We start from the raw sequence: 17,536 nt of genomic DNA, 5'->3' as shown, positions 1-17,536 counted from the left end.
TCATGCATAGTTTCTAAGCTTCTAACCCTACCTCATATACTATACCATGCAGTCCTGTCCACAGTAATAGAAGATGGATAGAGGAAATTAAATTGTTTAATGTTACATTATCTTATATCTATTTAGGTAGAATGATTAAAAAGTAAGGGGAATTAAGATTAGGTTGTAAGGCAGGTATAAAGATAAGATTGGGTACATACTGTTCAGGTTCAAGTAATATTTACCTGAAGGAAATAGGGCTGGGATTGCTGATTAGTTTGAGGAAAGGAGATACGATATAATTCAGGGTGGTTTATTAATTTAGTTTTTGTTTTGTAAAAATTAGAGAATATTTTGCATGTGAATATTTATACTCCCTTCTCTATATATTATACACACACATATGCAGCTAATTTAGAGGTAAAGTGGGTTAAATAAATGTAAGTCCAGATGTATAATACGAAGAGATATGGAACACTTTTTAAATTGCTTTTGCTGAGCAGAAAGGGGTTTAGTGAAAGCACCTCCATGTATATGTACATGTATGTGTTTGTGTGTATGTATTTCTGGATTCCTTTTAGGCACATTAGATCAGAGTTGTTTGCGCTGTAAAGTATGCAGGATCTTTTTTAAGAGTCAGAACAAGCTAACACTCATCTTTTTTGCTCCATATCTTGGACTGCAAACCAGGCATTGGGGATTGAGTTCCAAGTTCTAGTAGTAACTTGTTTGTGAATATTTTAAAGTCTCTATAATTTTTGAATCTCCCCTGCCTTGTGTGTAGCCTGTACCTTCCCCTTACTGCTTTTAGACTATATTGCATCCAGGAAAAAGATGACATTGAAAATTGAAGTATGGATACATCTGAGTCATCTTTTTGATATTTTATATATTGTAAATTAGTATTTTGTCTAGATATATTTTTATTACTGATTCTAGGAGTCTCACAAGATGTTTTTGATGTTACTGTCAAAGGAAAACTTATAGTTTCATATTCTTTAGAATAAGAAAGTAATAAATCCAGAATGATTCTATTATGGCTTAAGGGTACCACTTTTCAAAAACCAAAAATATATTTACTTAGTTTAATAACTGAAATACAGTATTTTGTGTCAAATATTTTGTCATATGTGGGTACTGTTTCTTTTACTGTTTTATTCATTCTTTTTCTTATTCAAAAAGATTCTCATTTCTTACCCGATTTTTGTTTTTGCCTCTCTTTTTATTTGTACATATCCTTAGGATTCCTGGTCTTTGTCCAGGGACTGTGAGTGGGAACATATGTCCAGAAATACTATATACACATGTACACTCCAGGAGAAAAAGAGCGTGAGTTACTAGAGTGAAATAAGAGGAGACCCGTCTTAATCACTTTCCCATTGCTGGGACAAAATGCCTAGTGCCCACAATTTAAGGGAGGAGATGCTTGTTTTTGGCTCATGCTTTCAGGCTGTGGTTGACTGACTCCCATGCAGAAACCGTATGCAGAGGGACATTGTTGAGGAAAAGTTGCTCAACTAGTAGAGGCTGGGAGAGAGAAGGGAGGAGTCGGGGACAAGAGTATACTTACTGTTCCAGGTCACACCGTGAGTGATCTGTTCTCAGCCTACTCCCACTTCTATATGGTGCACTTAGCTACTGAACACATAAATGGATGAGTCCACTGACCAGTATAGCTCCGCCATGATCCAAACACCTTTTATACACAGGGTTTAGGGGGACATTTGAGACATAGCTCACAACCATTTTAGAGGAGAGTACACATAGATGCATGGAGAGAATTAAGAACTTGAAGTTGAACATAGAAGTTCAGTGACAGTACAATTAATTAAGTATTCTTTAAATTAAAGGTATGTGTAGATTTTAGTGGACTAGGTATTTAATTTGCTTCATTAAACTGTTGATAAACACTTAGCCTTTCAGTCTAGGAAATACAAGCACTATAACATACATAACATAATAGAAATTTTGTGTTTTATTTTCATATGATTTTGAGATTTCTATTTGTGTTCTAACTTAAACTTGATGTAAAGAATAAGGAATTGTTAAATGTTTTTTGTGTCATGAAAAGCAAAGTTTAGACTTACTTCTATTTTCCTAGTAGTTTATTCAACCACAGATCATGTTTAGTTTACAGCTAAATGCCATTGATGTCCCCGTGTGGATTGTCCTCATCTGGAGATATTTATTCAGTGTCTATTAAAACTGAGCTAAAGGTCTCATGTGTGGTGGTTAAGTAGGCTACTTTATTCCTTAACTGACTGCACAACTGAGGTATTATTCCACAGTCTGCCACTTACTGAACAAGCTTTTGGCAATATTGTCCCACAGAACCGTCATAAGCTTTCCCATTGATGACTGTGACATTGAGGACAACTTAAATTGTGTTAACTAGAGAATGTGTAAACCTATTCAAATGAGTATAGCCCAACTGTGTAGTCTTCACAAGGCAACCCTTCTTTTATATACTAGCCTTGAGTTTGGAGGTTCCCATGACAGTCCTCATGTTAGCCTTCTGGCTATAAATTCTAGGGTCCCTAACTACTTTCCTCCAGTTTAATAATTCACTAGAATGACTCACAGAACGTGGGAGGCACTGTGATTAGGATTGCAGTTTTATTACAATGAAAGGATGCAAATTAAAGCTAGGCAAGCTGAAAACACATGGGACAAAATTGGGGAGAGAACTTATGGTGTCCTTTCCCTATAGAGTTATGACAGCATTACCTATTCGGGGCTATAATTACATGACCACTCAAAGAATGTTGCCAACCACAGAACTTACCCAGGCCTTTGATGTCCAGAGTTTATCCAGATGCTCTATCACATGTTTCCTACCTGTTCAGCTTTTAGTGTTTATCTACTTGCAAAGTTCAGGTCCATATTTAATATCCAGTTGTCTGGAGGTGCAAGTTGATATGACATATTCTAAAAGTCTCATCATAAATCATATTGTTACACTCTCCTATGGCCAAGATATTCCTACTAGGCAGCTTATTAAAGTGGCCTAGAAGAACCTGTGGCCAAAGGCCAGACCTTCTTTGGTAAATTTGATTATTCTATATATACTTGCTTAAACAAAGAATACATTTTTGAGATTTAAAAAAAAAAAATCTTTCTACCTGTTATCCCTGGGGATGTTCCGACCAGCCATGGAGGTAGTTTAGTTTTATTCTCACTGCATTATACCCATTATGTTCCGTTTCTTCCAAAAGTGCTTAGTGTTCTTCCCAACCAAGTAACTCATGTTCTTGCACACGTAAAGCAAATGTTTACTTATATTCCTTTACTCTCGTAAATTGGATACAGAATATTGATGATTAAAAGCTTAATAGTATCAAGATATATAAACATTTTGAAAAAGAATGTTTCATTGTACTTAGATTTATGGATACAGTCAGGGGAGGGTGTTCAGGAATAAAAAGAACTTTAGAAACTATGCTAAAGTAACTTGGACTGTAAACAGTGCAGAGTGTCCAAAGAGTAAGGGCTGTGGCCTGTGAAAAGTCGATTTGGAAAGTCAGTTATAGCTTCAGTGGCAAAAGAAAGTTAACCTGGAAGCCAAAAGACCAAGTATTTGCAAGAAAGTTACTAACTAGGAGAGATGATTTTCATTTTTTAAAAAAAATTATTCTCTTAGTAATCTGTGCTACAGGAGTTAACTTGGCAACTTGAAGTTTTCTCTCTCATTTTTATATTTTCATTTTATACAACCTGATGGGTTAATACTTCTCAAATGTTTTCTAACTATCCTGTAAGCTCTGAGTATAACCTCAAGGTATTATAGTTTTCATAGATTCTTGTGCAGTTACTCACTTGGTATTTATGTAGCACATACTTGGTAAAGGGGGACTATTGTGTGCCAGATTACTTTAATAAATACAGAAAATACACAATGAATATGTGATTTTGACCTCTCAAAGTTCACACACTAATTTGATAATCAGCTTAAAAAAGCTGTGTGTGTAAGGTATTGTCAGAATATGTCAAAGGAACATTTGACCTAGATTTCAGATTGTGAAGTTTTAGGGATATGATGATTAGGGTGTCAGGTAGGAGCGTGGTTCTTGAGGTAGAATGAATCTGAGTTCTTAGTTGCTTACTGTGTGAATTTGGGCAGGGACAGTGGGGATAATAATAGTCCCTACTTCATGTGACTATTACTAGGCTAAAATGAGTTAATATGTACAAAGTGCTTAGAACAATGCCTTACATATACTTTTTTTTTTAATTTAAAGAGAGAAAAAAAAAAACAAAACAAAGCAGTAAAAGGGTACAAATAATACAGAATTTCAAGAAAAAAATATACAGTAAGAAATCACTAGTTAATAGATTACATATTGTCATCTTAGAAACAGTTGCCCAAATTACAAAATTAAAGCATACAAAGTAGACATTCATACAGTGAGATTGCAGACAGTTCTGTTCAATGATCCAACAAAAACTCAATAATATGGTTTTCTGTCCTACACACTTAAATATACATGCAGTTATATCCTTTAGACCACTTTCTTTTTCTCTCTTTTTTACAATAACAATTACACTTTCTGGGTTTTATTACTCCCACAGTTCTTATAACTTTTTTTTTTTTTTTGAAGAGAAAAAGAAAAAAAAAACAAATGTGACAAAGCAAAACAGAGTCAGTTAGAACAGAAGGATGGACATAGTACATGATGCAAAAACAGAATACCAGGTGATCAACAATGGTTACCATTATGCTTCTTGTTATCTTAAAAAGAGAGCCTAATGATATAGGCTGCTTGCCTATATCATTAGGTATAATAGAATTGAAACAAAACAATACAGAACAAGACCAATAAAACCTACATTGGAGACCTTACAGGACTTCCAAAGAAGATAATAGTCCAACCATAATGGGCATCATAGTAAATCTTATTGCCTTCAAAGTGGTTGCCTATACCCTCAAACTTGATACTGTCAAACAAAACAATATAGTAAAATCAGTCAGAACAAGATGGGGAGAGCAGGATCCACGCCATGTTGGAACTTAGGACTCTGAGAAGCCAAGCAAGCACCTCCCCTCCCTGGTAAGCGGAGGCAGGGTGGCAGACTGCAGCCCTTCCAGGGGGAGAACCAGCAGCAGCTCCTGAGATCTGCGCCATGTTGAAACTGAGGATGCTGTGAAAACAAATGACCATCCTGCCTCCCTGCTAAGCAATAGTGAATCTACTGCCACACGGCCTAGAGTCAAATATCCTACTTCCCCTATCCTTTTCCCCCCCTCTCCCCCTCACCCATTAGCAAATGGGAACCAGAAATCTGAGCATCTCCTGGGAGGTTGACCATAGCAAATAAGGGGGACTTCCCTTCTATCATCTCTTTGAAGGCAAATATTTTTATTACTGTTTTGCTCTTTTCTGATTAATGGTACTGCTCTATTCAATTTTCTGTTTTGATGAGTTCTATAGTGTTCTATATTTCATCTCATTTGGATATACGTGATTGAAAGAACAACTATTATAAAGATAACAAAATATACTGTGATACCTATTACTGTTATCCCGGTAACCTGCTGTGAAGTTCTGTACCAATTTCACTGTACGATCTTAGTTGGCTTTATTCTGACTTGTTCTGTTGTATACTTTCAAAATAAAATTTTAAAAAAAAAGAAAAAAGAAAAAAAAAAAGATGGGGAGAGCAATACAGGAGTTTAAATCAGGTTAATAGGAAAACAAAAAAGTTACTATAATATATCCCATTATTTTTTAATTTAGTTTTCCCTTAATTAAAAAAAATAAGAAAAAAATCAATTAATTTTTTTAAAAAAAGGGAAAAAAGGGGGGAGATTGAGATAAAAGAGGACATAGTAACAGAACAACACAGGTCAGAAATGAACAATTTAAGCATCATTGTGTTTCACCACCAGATAACCTGACATAATAGTACTGACATATACTTTTATATGTGTTATTTCTTCTTTCTCTCCCCCTACTGATTTAGAAAAATGAATACATAAATAATCCCAGTAAACTCTTAAATAATTATATGAATGATAAATTAAAATATGATTGGTTTTCTGTTCCCTTAGAAGTCTTTATATATCTCTTATTAAAAGTGCTTACTGTAAAACAACTGTGTTATGTGTATTGTGGTCTTTATGAATTAAGTTGTAAACTGGTGAGCTCCATAAAGTTTAAGCTCATGTTATTATAGATTGGGGTGTCCTGCCGAGTTGCCCATAGTTCTTACTAGTTTGTATCTTCTTCAGCTTTATAGCCTGATAACTATAGACATTTGAATTTCACACTGGACCTTGCCACTGGCTCTTCCAAGGTATTCAGTGGTTGTGAGTTATTGACCCTATTTGTTGGTTAAATGAAAATATGATGCTAAATTATGAAATTAGAAAGAAAAAGAGAAATATGGCCAAAAATCCTTCCATGAGTGTAGTCAACTATTTCTGTGTGAAATTATGTGGGATTTTTGTAAAACAACCACAAATAGTTAATTATTTTTCAGAGAAATTTTTTATTTTCTAACTTGTCAGTTTGAATTCTTTAGAATTATTATGCCTATTTTAATTGCAATAATGTGAATTAATGGAAGAATCAATGATATTACAAAAGCCACTTATATTTTGATTAGCTAACTTTGTTCTGCCTTTGACATAAAGCATGATTTACACCAAGAATATATGAGTTCAAACTAGCCATTTTTCAAGTGCTGGATCCCCTCATGTACCGGGGATCAAACTCATGACCTTGCACCTACCATGCAGGTGCTTGTACCACTGAACTAAACCCCTGGCTGATTAGCTAACTTTAATGACAGTGGTTTAGATATCATTGGCAAATAGGTTAATCAGATTATTTTTTTTTAAAGAAGATAATGGTGTGTTGGCTTTGTGGTGAGTAGGAAAGGTAACTTTTATAGAATGGCTAACTTTGAGAAGAATATATAAGGTATGAACATATTGAATAATCTTAATTTGAACTTGAATTAGACTTTAAGAATGAAAAAACAACAAGAGCTAGTAGCCCGGCATGAACACCCCGTTTTAGGGGACTTGTTAGAGTGAAACCTTGCATTTTAGAGGTCACTGAAAAAATGTAAATAAGAGGTCACCAAATATAATTATTATATTCAGTGGTCTCAGATAGTCCAATTGAATCTGTACCAGCATTCTGCTCAAAAGCAGACTAGAACCTAGAGGTGAAGAGACAGTTCTTTTATCGTTTAAATATTTTCTTAGTATAGTTTTCTATACTTACAATGAGTTGATAATACACTTTGTATTACCCATAACATTACAGGCTCTGTTTTCTTCTTTAGAGCAGTCTTGAGCTATCATTCTCCTTACTTAAGTTTCTTTCTATTCTTTGTAACTTTGCAGTTTCTGTTTTATTTCTCATGTTTCTAATTTCAAGCCTTTGTGCATTTATCTTTTTCTGTTTATGGATATATAATGGTTTGATTTCTAGTTCATAATTTATAGCTGTATAAAATAGTCAGTTCAGAGTCAATCATTTTATGTAATGTTTTTCCTGCTTTCGTTAGTCCTTGAGACATTGCCTGCCTTCTGTAGTATATTTTGGATGGTATTGAAGTGATGAGATTTTGTTCATAAATAAGTAAATTTAAATTTTATAAGTAGAACACTGCTGTACTTTATTAAAAAAAACCTTTATTGTCTTGTGTCTACTATTTTGTCTTTCATACAGTTGTCTTCTAATTTTATCTAGAGGGGAAAGAAGAAAATTACAGTTCTTTTCTGGGGGGAAAGTACCAGGAATCAAACTCATGACCTTGCACTTGCCAGGCAGGTGCTTATGTTGCTGAGCTATATCCCTGGCCCCTGAAAATTATAATTCTAAAAAGGAAAGTATGCTAGGCTCAGGATAATTCACCACTATTCTACTTTAAATTTCCTCTAGAGTTTTGCAAATTAAGTTTCTAAGTTGATACTCTTACTTGTTAAAAGAGTTTTTAAAACATTTTGTACTTGAAACTGTGTTTTTGAAGAAAGATTGACAGGGAAGAATGACTAAATCATTTCATCTAAATATTGTTAATGTCAAATTAGAGGTATTATTTGGAATATTGGGCAAGGCTTCTATTATTTTTGGGTCTCCAGCATCCCTTGCTTGATTTCTAACATTAATAGGTAGATAAACAGTATCAATCTAAAAAGCACTGTATGAAATTTTATTTTTATTTAACTGTTGAGTCTAGTATTTCTTACCTTAGGATAAGTACTCATGAATAAGTTTTACCTTAAATATAGAAAAAAATTATGCAGTAGTTTATAAGTATAGTAACAGAGTCAGACAAGGTAAGTTTTTTCTGATACTTAAGTAAAACCTGACTTTCAAGCCCGTTTCATGTTGACTGGGAACTCCTTTTGTTCCTTGGCAACTGTACCTCACTTTAAATTTTATGTATTTATTTTTGCGTGGAGGGGTTTGAGACACAGGATCTTGTTTCTGTAGTGCATATTGTTGTTGAACTCACACTGTGTAGCTCTGACTGGCCTTGAACTTGGGGTGATTCTCCTGCCTCAGCCTCAGGAGTGCTGACATTATAGGTGTAGACCACAATCCCTGGCTTGTGCCTGACTTAAATTCTTCTCTCAAAGGCTACTCATCATGCTCCCGAATACAGCTTCTTTGTGTCTGGTTGACCTATTTATCATATCAGCCTTTCCACTTCTTGGGAATTTTCATTTTAGTGACTTTCTTTTGGTTCAGTTACTTTCACCTTGGAAGCTTATTCCTGGCTACTATGCTTAAAGTTTAAGATTCAGATATGCACGCCTGCTGACCACCACAACTTCTGTTTTTAAAAGGAAGGAAGGAAAAGGGGAAGTAAAAAAGAGTTCAGATGTGCTGTGTACGTGTACTAACTCCTCTTGGTGAAGGCAGTTGGTATGTACTGCAAACATGAACTGTGAAAGAGAACCGCGGAGGCGTTTGATTAGCCCCAGCAGCCCCGCCGCCCCTCGTCACCAAGGGCTGGTCTTAGCCTGGGGAAGGAGGAGAAGTCAGTTTCATGAAGCACACCAGCTCCTTCCATACTAACACCATAGTATATTTTTTAGTATTTTGGCTTTCATTGACCAGTTATCTTTAAAAAAAAAAAAGAGGTACAGTTTTATTCAAGTTTTAAACCATTTCTTATGTCCTTTTTAAAAATATTTTTTGGTTTAGATAAAAGATTTTAGTCTTGTATCATCCTCTTTCTGCCTAAGTGATACCCTTTAAAGGTCCTTGTTTGCTAGTCTGGTAGAAATGCATGTTAAGCTGTGCATGGTGGTGTAAATGTGATCCTAGTGCTTGGAACCCTGAGGCAAGCGGACTGCTATGAGTTCAAGCCAGGACTGGGCTAGTGTCTTAGTTTTTTTTACTCGTTCCTGAGATAAAATACCCGATGCCCAAAGTTGGGAAAGGAAAGGTTTATTTCTTACAGTTTTTGGAGGTTTCAGTCCGTATTCAGTTGGCTCCAAGGCAGGCTGGCATGGCTGGGCTGCAGTTCATGGCAGCTGCAAACAGTAAGGTAGAAACTGGCAAAAGACCATGACACATCTTCCTCCTGCAGTTATATTACATCCTGGCTCCACCCCTATGTGGGTGGAGCACTGACACCATCAATCGAAGCACTAGACAATGAACCAGTCACAAATGCACACTGCAAACTCATGAGGCCTGGGGGCCACAGACATAAACCATGACAGCTACATAGTGAGTTCAAGACTAACTTGAAATACATTATGAGACCCTATCTCAAAAAAACAAAACAGCGTTTTACAGCCAGACATGGTGGTACACTCCTCAGCACTCAGGAAGCTGAGCCACGAGGATCTTTGCAAGTTCAGGACCAGCCTGGGCTGCAAAGTGAGCTCAAGACCAACCTGAACTGCATAGCGAGACCCTGTCTCAATCAAGAGAACATTTTATCAGATTTTGTCTGTCTGCAAAACTTAATTGTACCTTTATTTTTGAAAGAAGGTTTTGTTTAACATTGTTTCTATTAGTGCTTTAAAGCTGATGGTTCAATTATCTGTGGCCTTCCTAGTTTCCGATAAGTCTATCAACCCTTTATTCTTCTGCATGCAGTTTTTCCCACTCTTGCTGTATGATTTTGCCATCTGTAATTTTCGCTTAATGCCTTGTTCACACTGTCTTAGGGTATGTTGGTTTTGTGTATATGTGTGTGTGCATACACCTGATTAATTTTATAATAATTCAAAGCATTATTTCCCCTGTTTCTTCTGTACCCTTATATCTTTTTTTGGTCACATGCCAATTGTGCCAGTATTCTATATCGTGTTACAGTGTCTCTTTGATTTGCAGTTTTGTTTCCTTTTGTACTGAGTTGGAAAAATGCTACATACCTTTCTTCAGGTTCAGTGTTCTTTCCTGTACTGTGGTATTGTGTTTTTTTTAATTTCTTTGCATTTTCATTTGGCTTATTTTTATAGTTTCTGTCTCTGGAAATTCCATATTATACACATTTTCTACCTTTTTCTCTAGAACTTTTAAATTTCTAAGGTATTTAAAGGTCTTCGATAATTGTAAAATATAGGTCCCCTGTAGGTATGAGAGGGCTTTTTTTTGTTTGTTTTTAGGGAGGCTCAGTTGTTCCTCCTAATTTAGTTTTCCAAGTAGCTGGGACTAAAAGGTACACAGCATTATCCCCAATTCAGAGAACATTTTTAACTGAATTCAGGCATTTTTTTTTTTTTTTTTTAATGAACAATACATATTGAGGTTAGTATGTTTCTTTGTTTATTTGGTGCTGGATGTTTTCACTGCATCCATATGCTCAATACTAGATGTGCTGGTTTCAGTTTGCTTCAGTAGGCTTGTTTGACAGTGTGGGTGGGTAGAGAGTAGTGGTTGCCTCCTCCTGTTTGTATTAGAGATGAATTTAGGTTGCTCTGCAGTTTTATCTTTGGTGTCCGACACTGGTGTTCAGATTCCCTAGCAGCCGGCTGCTGTTGCTCTGATTACCGTGAGGCTGGTGTATGAAATGGTTTTCCTGTGTGCTTCACTTTTCACTTGTATAAACTCCGTTCTTGTGGATTCGAGTGTTCTGTTTTTGTGCCTCTTGTGTTCGTCTCTGTTTGGAAACACCTATTTCTTATCCCAGGGTGCACACATACGGGGCCGTGGGGCGCTCTTATTTCTCCTCCTCCAGCATCAGTGTCAAGCAGAACCTCAGTACTGCAGTCCAGCAGAGGTATTGCTCAGCGAGCTCTCTTTCTCCCCCCTCTCTTCCTTGGAAAGCTTTGGCTTGAATAGGTGCAAAGTTTCTGAGGGAACAAGTTTTTCTGCTTTTTATTGATTTATTGTTTATTATGGTTGATACATTGTGTCAACTTGAGAAGTTTAAAAGTTTAACTAAGGGACTCAGAGAGAGCCAGCATCCTTACTTTGTAAATACCTTCATCCTGTGCAGGAGGAGGAGGCAGAGGTATTGTGAGTGCTACACCTACCCGGGCAGGGGTACCTGCTTACAAATACAAAGGAGGAGAAGAGGCTTGTTCCCAGCCCCTTTTATTCTGGCTGCTTTTGCTGGCTGCTGCCTGTGTTTCCCTGGTGCCTTGCCATGCTGATTATGATGGGTTGAAATCTCCACAAACAGTGAGCTAGATAAATAAACCTTTCCTTCTTTTGGTGTCAGGTGTTTTGTTCCAGCAATGAGTGAAAAGTAACAAAGACACTATTCGTGGCCCAAAACTATCTTCAGCCCCTTACGACTTCATTCTTAGTTTTTGCTTGTGTCAGGAAGAGGATGGGAAACCGGAGAGTTCTTTTATCTGTACTTAACCAAGGTGGTGCTTTCTTGTATTTCTTGCTCTGCTCTGACATTCTGATGTGAATCTTGGCAGAAGCCTGGGGAAACAGGTAGCCAGGGAGTGGGACCTGTTTGGGAGCGTGCAGGGATTTGCAGTCATTTCCTTGCCTGTGCTAACTGTGTTTTAAGAATTGATCAAACTTCCAGTTGTTTTCTTTGTACTCACTTTTATGGCTGCCACTGCTTTCTTTGCTTCCCCAAAGGAGGCCTATCAGTCTTCATTTGGAAGCGTTGGGATTTAGTTTACCTGCTGCATACAGATAAAAGCTTTCTGATGGCTTTAGCAAAAGTTGTGACTTTACGATTTTTTTATATTCAGGGTAGAAATGATATTCTTTTGCTATTTTAAATATTGTAAGTGAAAATGGAACTTTGCTTTAAACCAAACTGATAAAGTTAAGGAGCAAAACATCTCTAAAATTATGAATATAGGTCTGTGGAACTTGGGGTAGGGGTGCCCTTGTGGCATTTTTAAGTTGATTCTTCCTACCTTGGATAGCATGTGACAGCTTCATATATAATTTGAAGTGTACTACACTCAGAAAATAATGAGAATGTGTAAAATGTCTTAAAATGTTGGTTGTAGTAATAAAGACACTGTGTAACAGGTATTCATAAACAAGTTTGGGCAAATTTTCTTTTAAGCATTGTGTATAGGCAGTGATGTTTCTAATATAACCTATTACTTTACATATATGATTTCAGAGATTTAAGCAAGTTAATGAATTTTATGATGTTAATATAATTTTAGCTTTGTTTTTCCTACAAAACATTTTACATTCTTTTTGTATTTGCTTTATTCATAGTACATGCTACAGCACATTTAAAATCCAATAAATGTTTCGTGCCTATTAAAGGATCATATTGAGGAAGTTTCAAAATCATTGGCATATTTGTTTCAGAGAATCAGAGAAGTGTGATTGTTTGCTTATTTTATTGGTTGAAGTCTTATGGAAATCTAAATGATTTTACTTTTTAAACTTTTTGATTTGAAGGTAGAGGTTTATTGGCTTGATTTTCTCAGTTTGCTTTTCTGACAAATTGAATAATAGTGCAAAACTCAGGAATATACAGATCGTGAAGTCATGTGCTTTGAATAATAATAATAATAATGTTAGGTATCAAGCACATACTAGATCCTTAGTACATAATAGGCAGTTATACACACACACAAGGAGCTGGGCATTTTGGCATACTTCTGTAGTTGTAGCACTTTTTGGGAGGATGAGGCAGGAAGAGCCCATGTTAGACCCCAGCCTGTCTAGAGAACCTCAAAAAAAGTGGGTGTTCTGAGGATGCAGCTCAATGTGAAGACGCTGGGTTCAATTGAGAAAGAAAGGAGAGGAGAAAGGAAAATTACCTACGTCTGGAGTACTGCTGCAGAGGAGCTCTTGTGTGCCCTAAGAAGTTTCATCAGAGTCCTTTGAATTATTCCATTCATAAAACGAAAGATAGATAATAGGATGTAGTGGGTCAGATCTTCCTCAAGTGGGAAGAGGATCAAGAGATGGAGGGAGGCTGAGGGAGAGGAGACACAAAAGAGAAAAAGGAATCAAGCAAGGTGTGTGATGTACACTACTAACTCTACGGAAAATGTAAACGTGTACTGCAAACGTATCATTAAAAAAGTCAATAACAAAATGGCAAATAAATATAACTATATAGACTTAAGAAAAAGAAAATAAAAAGTAAAAGAAATATTAGAGTAAAATAAAAATGGAGTTATTTTATTTCTGTAGCAGGGAAGATCCTGTTACCTAGGATATCTAGCTTGCCAACTCTGTGTGTGTTCTGTGTGTTTGTTTACCAACAACAGGTGTTCAGACTATATGGTGAATGCTTACTTTTTTTTTTTTAAAGAAATAAAAGATGCATCACCATTAATCCCCCTTAAAGTACTTCCTTCCATTTTGAGCTCACTTATCTCATCCTTGCCACTTTTTTTTTTTTTTTTTTTTTTTTTTTTTTTTGGTACTGAGGATTGAACTCAGGGCCTTATGCATGCTGGGGCAAGCACTCTATAACTAAGCTACCTCTCCAGCCCCTTGCCACTTTTTGAAGTAGTTTTGAAAGTCTTCCTTTAGGAATGTTTATAAGCTGTGCTCAAAAATTCAGTGAATGCACCTGTTGAGGTCATTGAAAAGAGAGACAGACTTGTAAAAACATTTTGATGTGTCCCTATTTTCCTTATGTCCTGGGTCAACTTCTGGCTGTTTCCCAGAGTCAGAATGACCATGAAGGGTGAGTGTTTTGAATTTAAGACATTGAGGTAGCCGACACTACAATTCGAGAAATGTGTTTAAAACAAGGGAGGAATATTTTGAAGAGATCATTAACAATGTATTTTTTACCATAATAAAAGTTTTAAAAATTTAAATACTAAGTGCATTCTTTGCTCACTTCTAATATATACAAAACATACATTTTACCATTTTAACTTTTTAAGTATAAAATTTAGTGGTGTTAAGTACATTCATGTTATTGTACAACCATCACCATCGTCTATTTCTGGAACTTTTTTTTCCCGGAAACAGAAGCTCTTTAAACACTAACTCCTCCATCTCCTTCCTCTGTCCTCCAGCTGCTGGCTCTCACTGGTTTACTTTCTATCTCTACAAAGGACTGTTACATTTTAAAGGAAATGTTTGTTCAAACTCCAGTATGACAAAGTCAAAAAAGACAACCAAACAAAACAATGAAAATGACACAGGGCTTCAAACAAGATCATAGGGAATCAACAGTAGCTGCCAGACAGTGTGTCCAATGGCATGGGCAGCTGTTTTAAAAATAACAGGATATATTATGGTAGCCATTTTGGATTTACTGTTATTTTTGTTTTGAAGTCCTTTATTGCATTCATTATTTTTCTTTTTATTAGTTCTATTCTGTTCTGTTTTGTTTGATTTTTACTATGTCCTAAAGTTACGGGCAGCAGACAACAGGAGGTATTATGGTAAAAAACAAAAACAAAAATCTCCAATCTGAACTCTTCTCAGTTTTCAGAGAAATTACAGGTCTTGGAGGAGGAAATGGTAGAGTACATGGATTCAGTGTTAGACAAGAATGATGGATTTTGTTCCATGGAAGATAGCACTTAAAAATTTAGGTTGTTGCTTTTGGAAAACGTATCGTTTTGTAAGTGTAGTACTTTCAACAGTGTGACTGTGATGAAAGAAATTTCCAGTATAACACAAAGCATAGCCAAATTTTGGAAATCTATTTGAACCCAGAAGAATCTGAATTTCCTGTTAGTTGGCAAGATTCTAGATAACATGACAGTAATTAACTCCATGAAAGTTCATTGTTATCTTTTTCATTGAATTGTAGAAATGATTGCTGAGGCTTCCATTAGTGACATGTATGTTAAGTCCTGTAAAACAATAAAAATCTGTGAAAGGGAAGGATTTAAAGATGCAGCTGAGAACTACCTAGGTAGCATTGAGTTTATAATTCTGCTTTTCAGTAGACATTGAAAAACTAAGTTTTATTTTGTACTGTATGTCTCAGTTTTCAGAGAAATTACAGATCTTGGAGGAGGAAATGGCAGAGTACATGGAGAAAAAATAAAAAAGACTAAAAAATTTTTTAATGGTTGTTGGAAAACACAGTCAATGTATTTTATACTCTTGATGTCCATATGTAATTCCAATTCTTGTTTCCAAGCAAGCTTGTAGGCAATGTCTTTTTTTGTATATTCTTATTTTTTTATTCCCCTTATTACTTCTCATAATTTATACTTTCAGTTGAAGAGGAGTCTACATCTTCCTTTATTTTGTATTGGCTTAGCAGTATATTTAGAAATGTTTTCAGTAGTTCATCTATGATCATTTTTCTTTAGTTTTTTGATCACCATATAATAGTACATATTTATGAGGCACAACATGATGTTTTGATTTATATGTGTGTTGGGTGATGATCAACTCAAGATAATTAGTGTATCTGTCTTCTTAAAATTTGTTTTATGGTGAGTGCATTCAAAATCTGTTTTGAGATACATAATACTTTATTTATTTTTTATTCTCTTTATCCATTGTTTTGGTTGCTGTAGTTAGGACTATTCAGGATATCTTGTCTACCTTGTAATAGAACTATTCATGTTTTTAAAAAAAATTTTTAGAGTATATTAAACAAGATATCTTTGGATTACCTCTCCCCTATTTTATTATTTTAGTTCTTAAAATTTTTGTATTAAGTTTTCATATAACTTGTCAAGAAATTAAAATAATTTTAAAGTAACTTTGGTAGTGCTGAATAATACATGTGTAATTCTTTTACAGTTACTTGAAGGAAATTTTGCCAAAGAAGTCAGCCATGAAATGGATGGACTTATTTTTCAGCCAATCGGAGTAAGTTTAACCTACCCTCAACACATGTAGATGTACACAGAAAGTGTACATTCCTCAGTATAATTTATTTAGGATTGGTTACTGCTGTGATTATTGGTTTCCCTTAAGATAAACTATTCACTATGAAAGATTTAATTTATATCACAATATATAAAGCTAAAATGAATACCTGTTTGTTTTCCAGTTAGCTTAAGAAAAACATTGGAAATTACTTTTCAAGGAAGTTAGTCTTTTACTATAATTGCCTTTCTTATAATTCTTGCCAAACAAATGCTAGCTTGCATTTCTTTATAGGAAATCTTCTGATGATGTTGAATGCATCCTTATACCCTTATTCTGTGACTCAGTGCTGTATACCTTTACATTAATATCTTGGAAACTTCATTTTGCTGTCTGAGTAAAATTCAAACAGCTGTCAATCCTTGAAGAAAAACAGAATTTTAAAATATTGTATGTCAAATTTTTGAAATGCACTGAAGAACTTTTGTCAACTTAATGGTCAGATTATACATTAGAGCATGTTCAACAGTCTTGGCCTCTGCTTACTAGATGCCAGTTAAATACCTGTTCCTTGTCCTCGCTTGCTAACCAGTGTTCCATAAAATAATGCCTTTTGAAGTGGAGCACATCATGAAGAATTAGTAGCACAGAGAAAGTTGTTGGAGATGGAGCTCACTTCAGCTATATTGGCTGGAAACGGGGGATGGAACCCAGTAGTTTGTTTTGCCAAGCTGTTTGTGATTCCTATGCATTTCAAATATAAGAACCCTTTATAGGAAAGAGTTGTCTTTCATGTGCAGCTATTTCCATTTGCTGTAATTTGCCTTGACTGACTGTATTCTTACAGATTAGCATTTGAGCAAGTTGAGAAGTTACGTATAGAAAGATATCAAATTGGGTGACTAGAAGAAAGGGAAGTTCATGTTTCGAACACTCTGCATTAATTACTATTGTATATGTTTTATATTTATATCCAAACTATTTAATGCAAATTTACGTACAGTGTACTATGTGATTTGCCTCTGTCTTCTTCCCAGGCATCCTGGAAAGGAAGGAGTAAATAATCTTTGTTTGAGGGATGATGCAATGGGAGACAACTAGAAATTCAAGATAGAAATTATAAAAAGTGCTATGTTAGTAGGATATAATTGGATTTTTGAGTTCCCTTATTTTGCAGCCCAATCTCCCTGGATTGAAAGAAGTCTAAATATAACTGTGATTACATAAATTCTTTATGAATATTAGGTTTTGTTATATGTAAGAGAAACAGCCTGACAGGTGAGTGAGGCTCTTTCTGGAGTGTCTAGTAATGCCAGTAGATTTATTAGTCTATTTGTATTCTAGTAACTAAATTTTTTTCTTTTTTAAATTATGAGAGAACTTTGTAATTTATG

At 35.3% G+C, this 17,536-nt stretch overlaps 1 protein-coding gene across 3 annotated transcripts in view; it reads left to right on the top strand.

The window, feature by feature from the left end:
- Rngtt (RNA guanylyltransferase and 5'-phosphatase) overlaps positions 1–17,536 on the top strand; it is a 271,102-nt gene that overhangs the window by 105,472 nt on the left and 148,094 nt on the right. For all 3 annotated transcript variants that reach the window (XM_063233201.1, XM_063233199.1, XM_063233200.1), the window contains one exon: positions 16,074–16,142. In XM_063233201.1, coding sequence (XP_063089271.1) covers positions 16,074–16,142 — 69 coding nt within the window. The remainder of the gene's footprint in view (positions 1–16,073; positions 16,143–17,536) is intronic.

This window comes from Cavia porcellus, unplaced genomic scaffold (genome assembly GCF_034190915.1).
Source record: "Cavia porcellus strain 051 isolate PalLab524CR breed Dunkin Hartley unplaced genomic scaffold, mCavPor4.1 scaffold_22, whole genome shotgun sequence".
Taxonomy (NCBI): domain Eukaryota; kingdom Metazoa; phylum Chordata; class Mammalia; order Rodentia; family Caviidae; genus Cavia; species Cavia porcellus.
The sequence above is the reverse complement of the archived record's forward strand: the minus strand, read 5'-3'. Positions and strand labels throughout refer to the sequence as shown.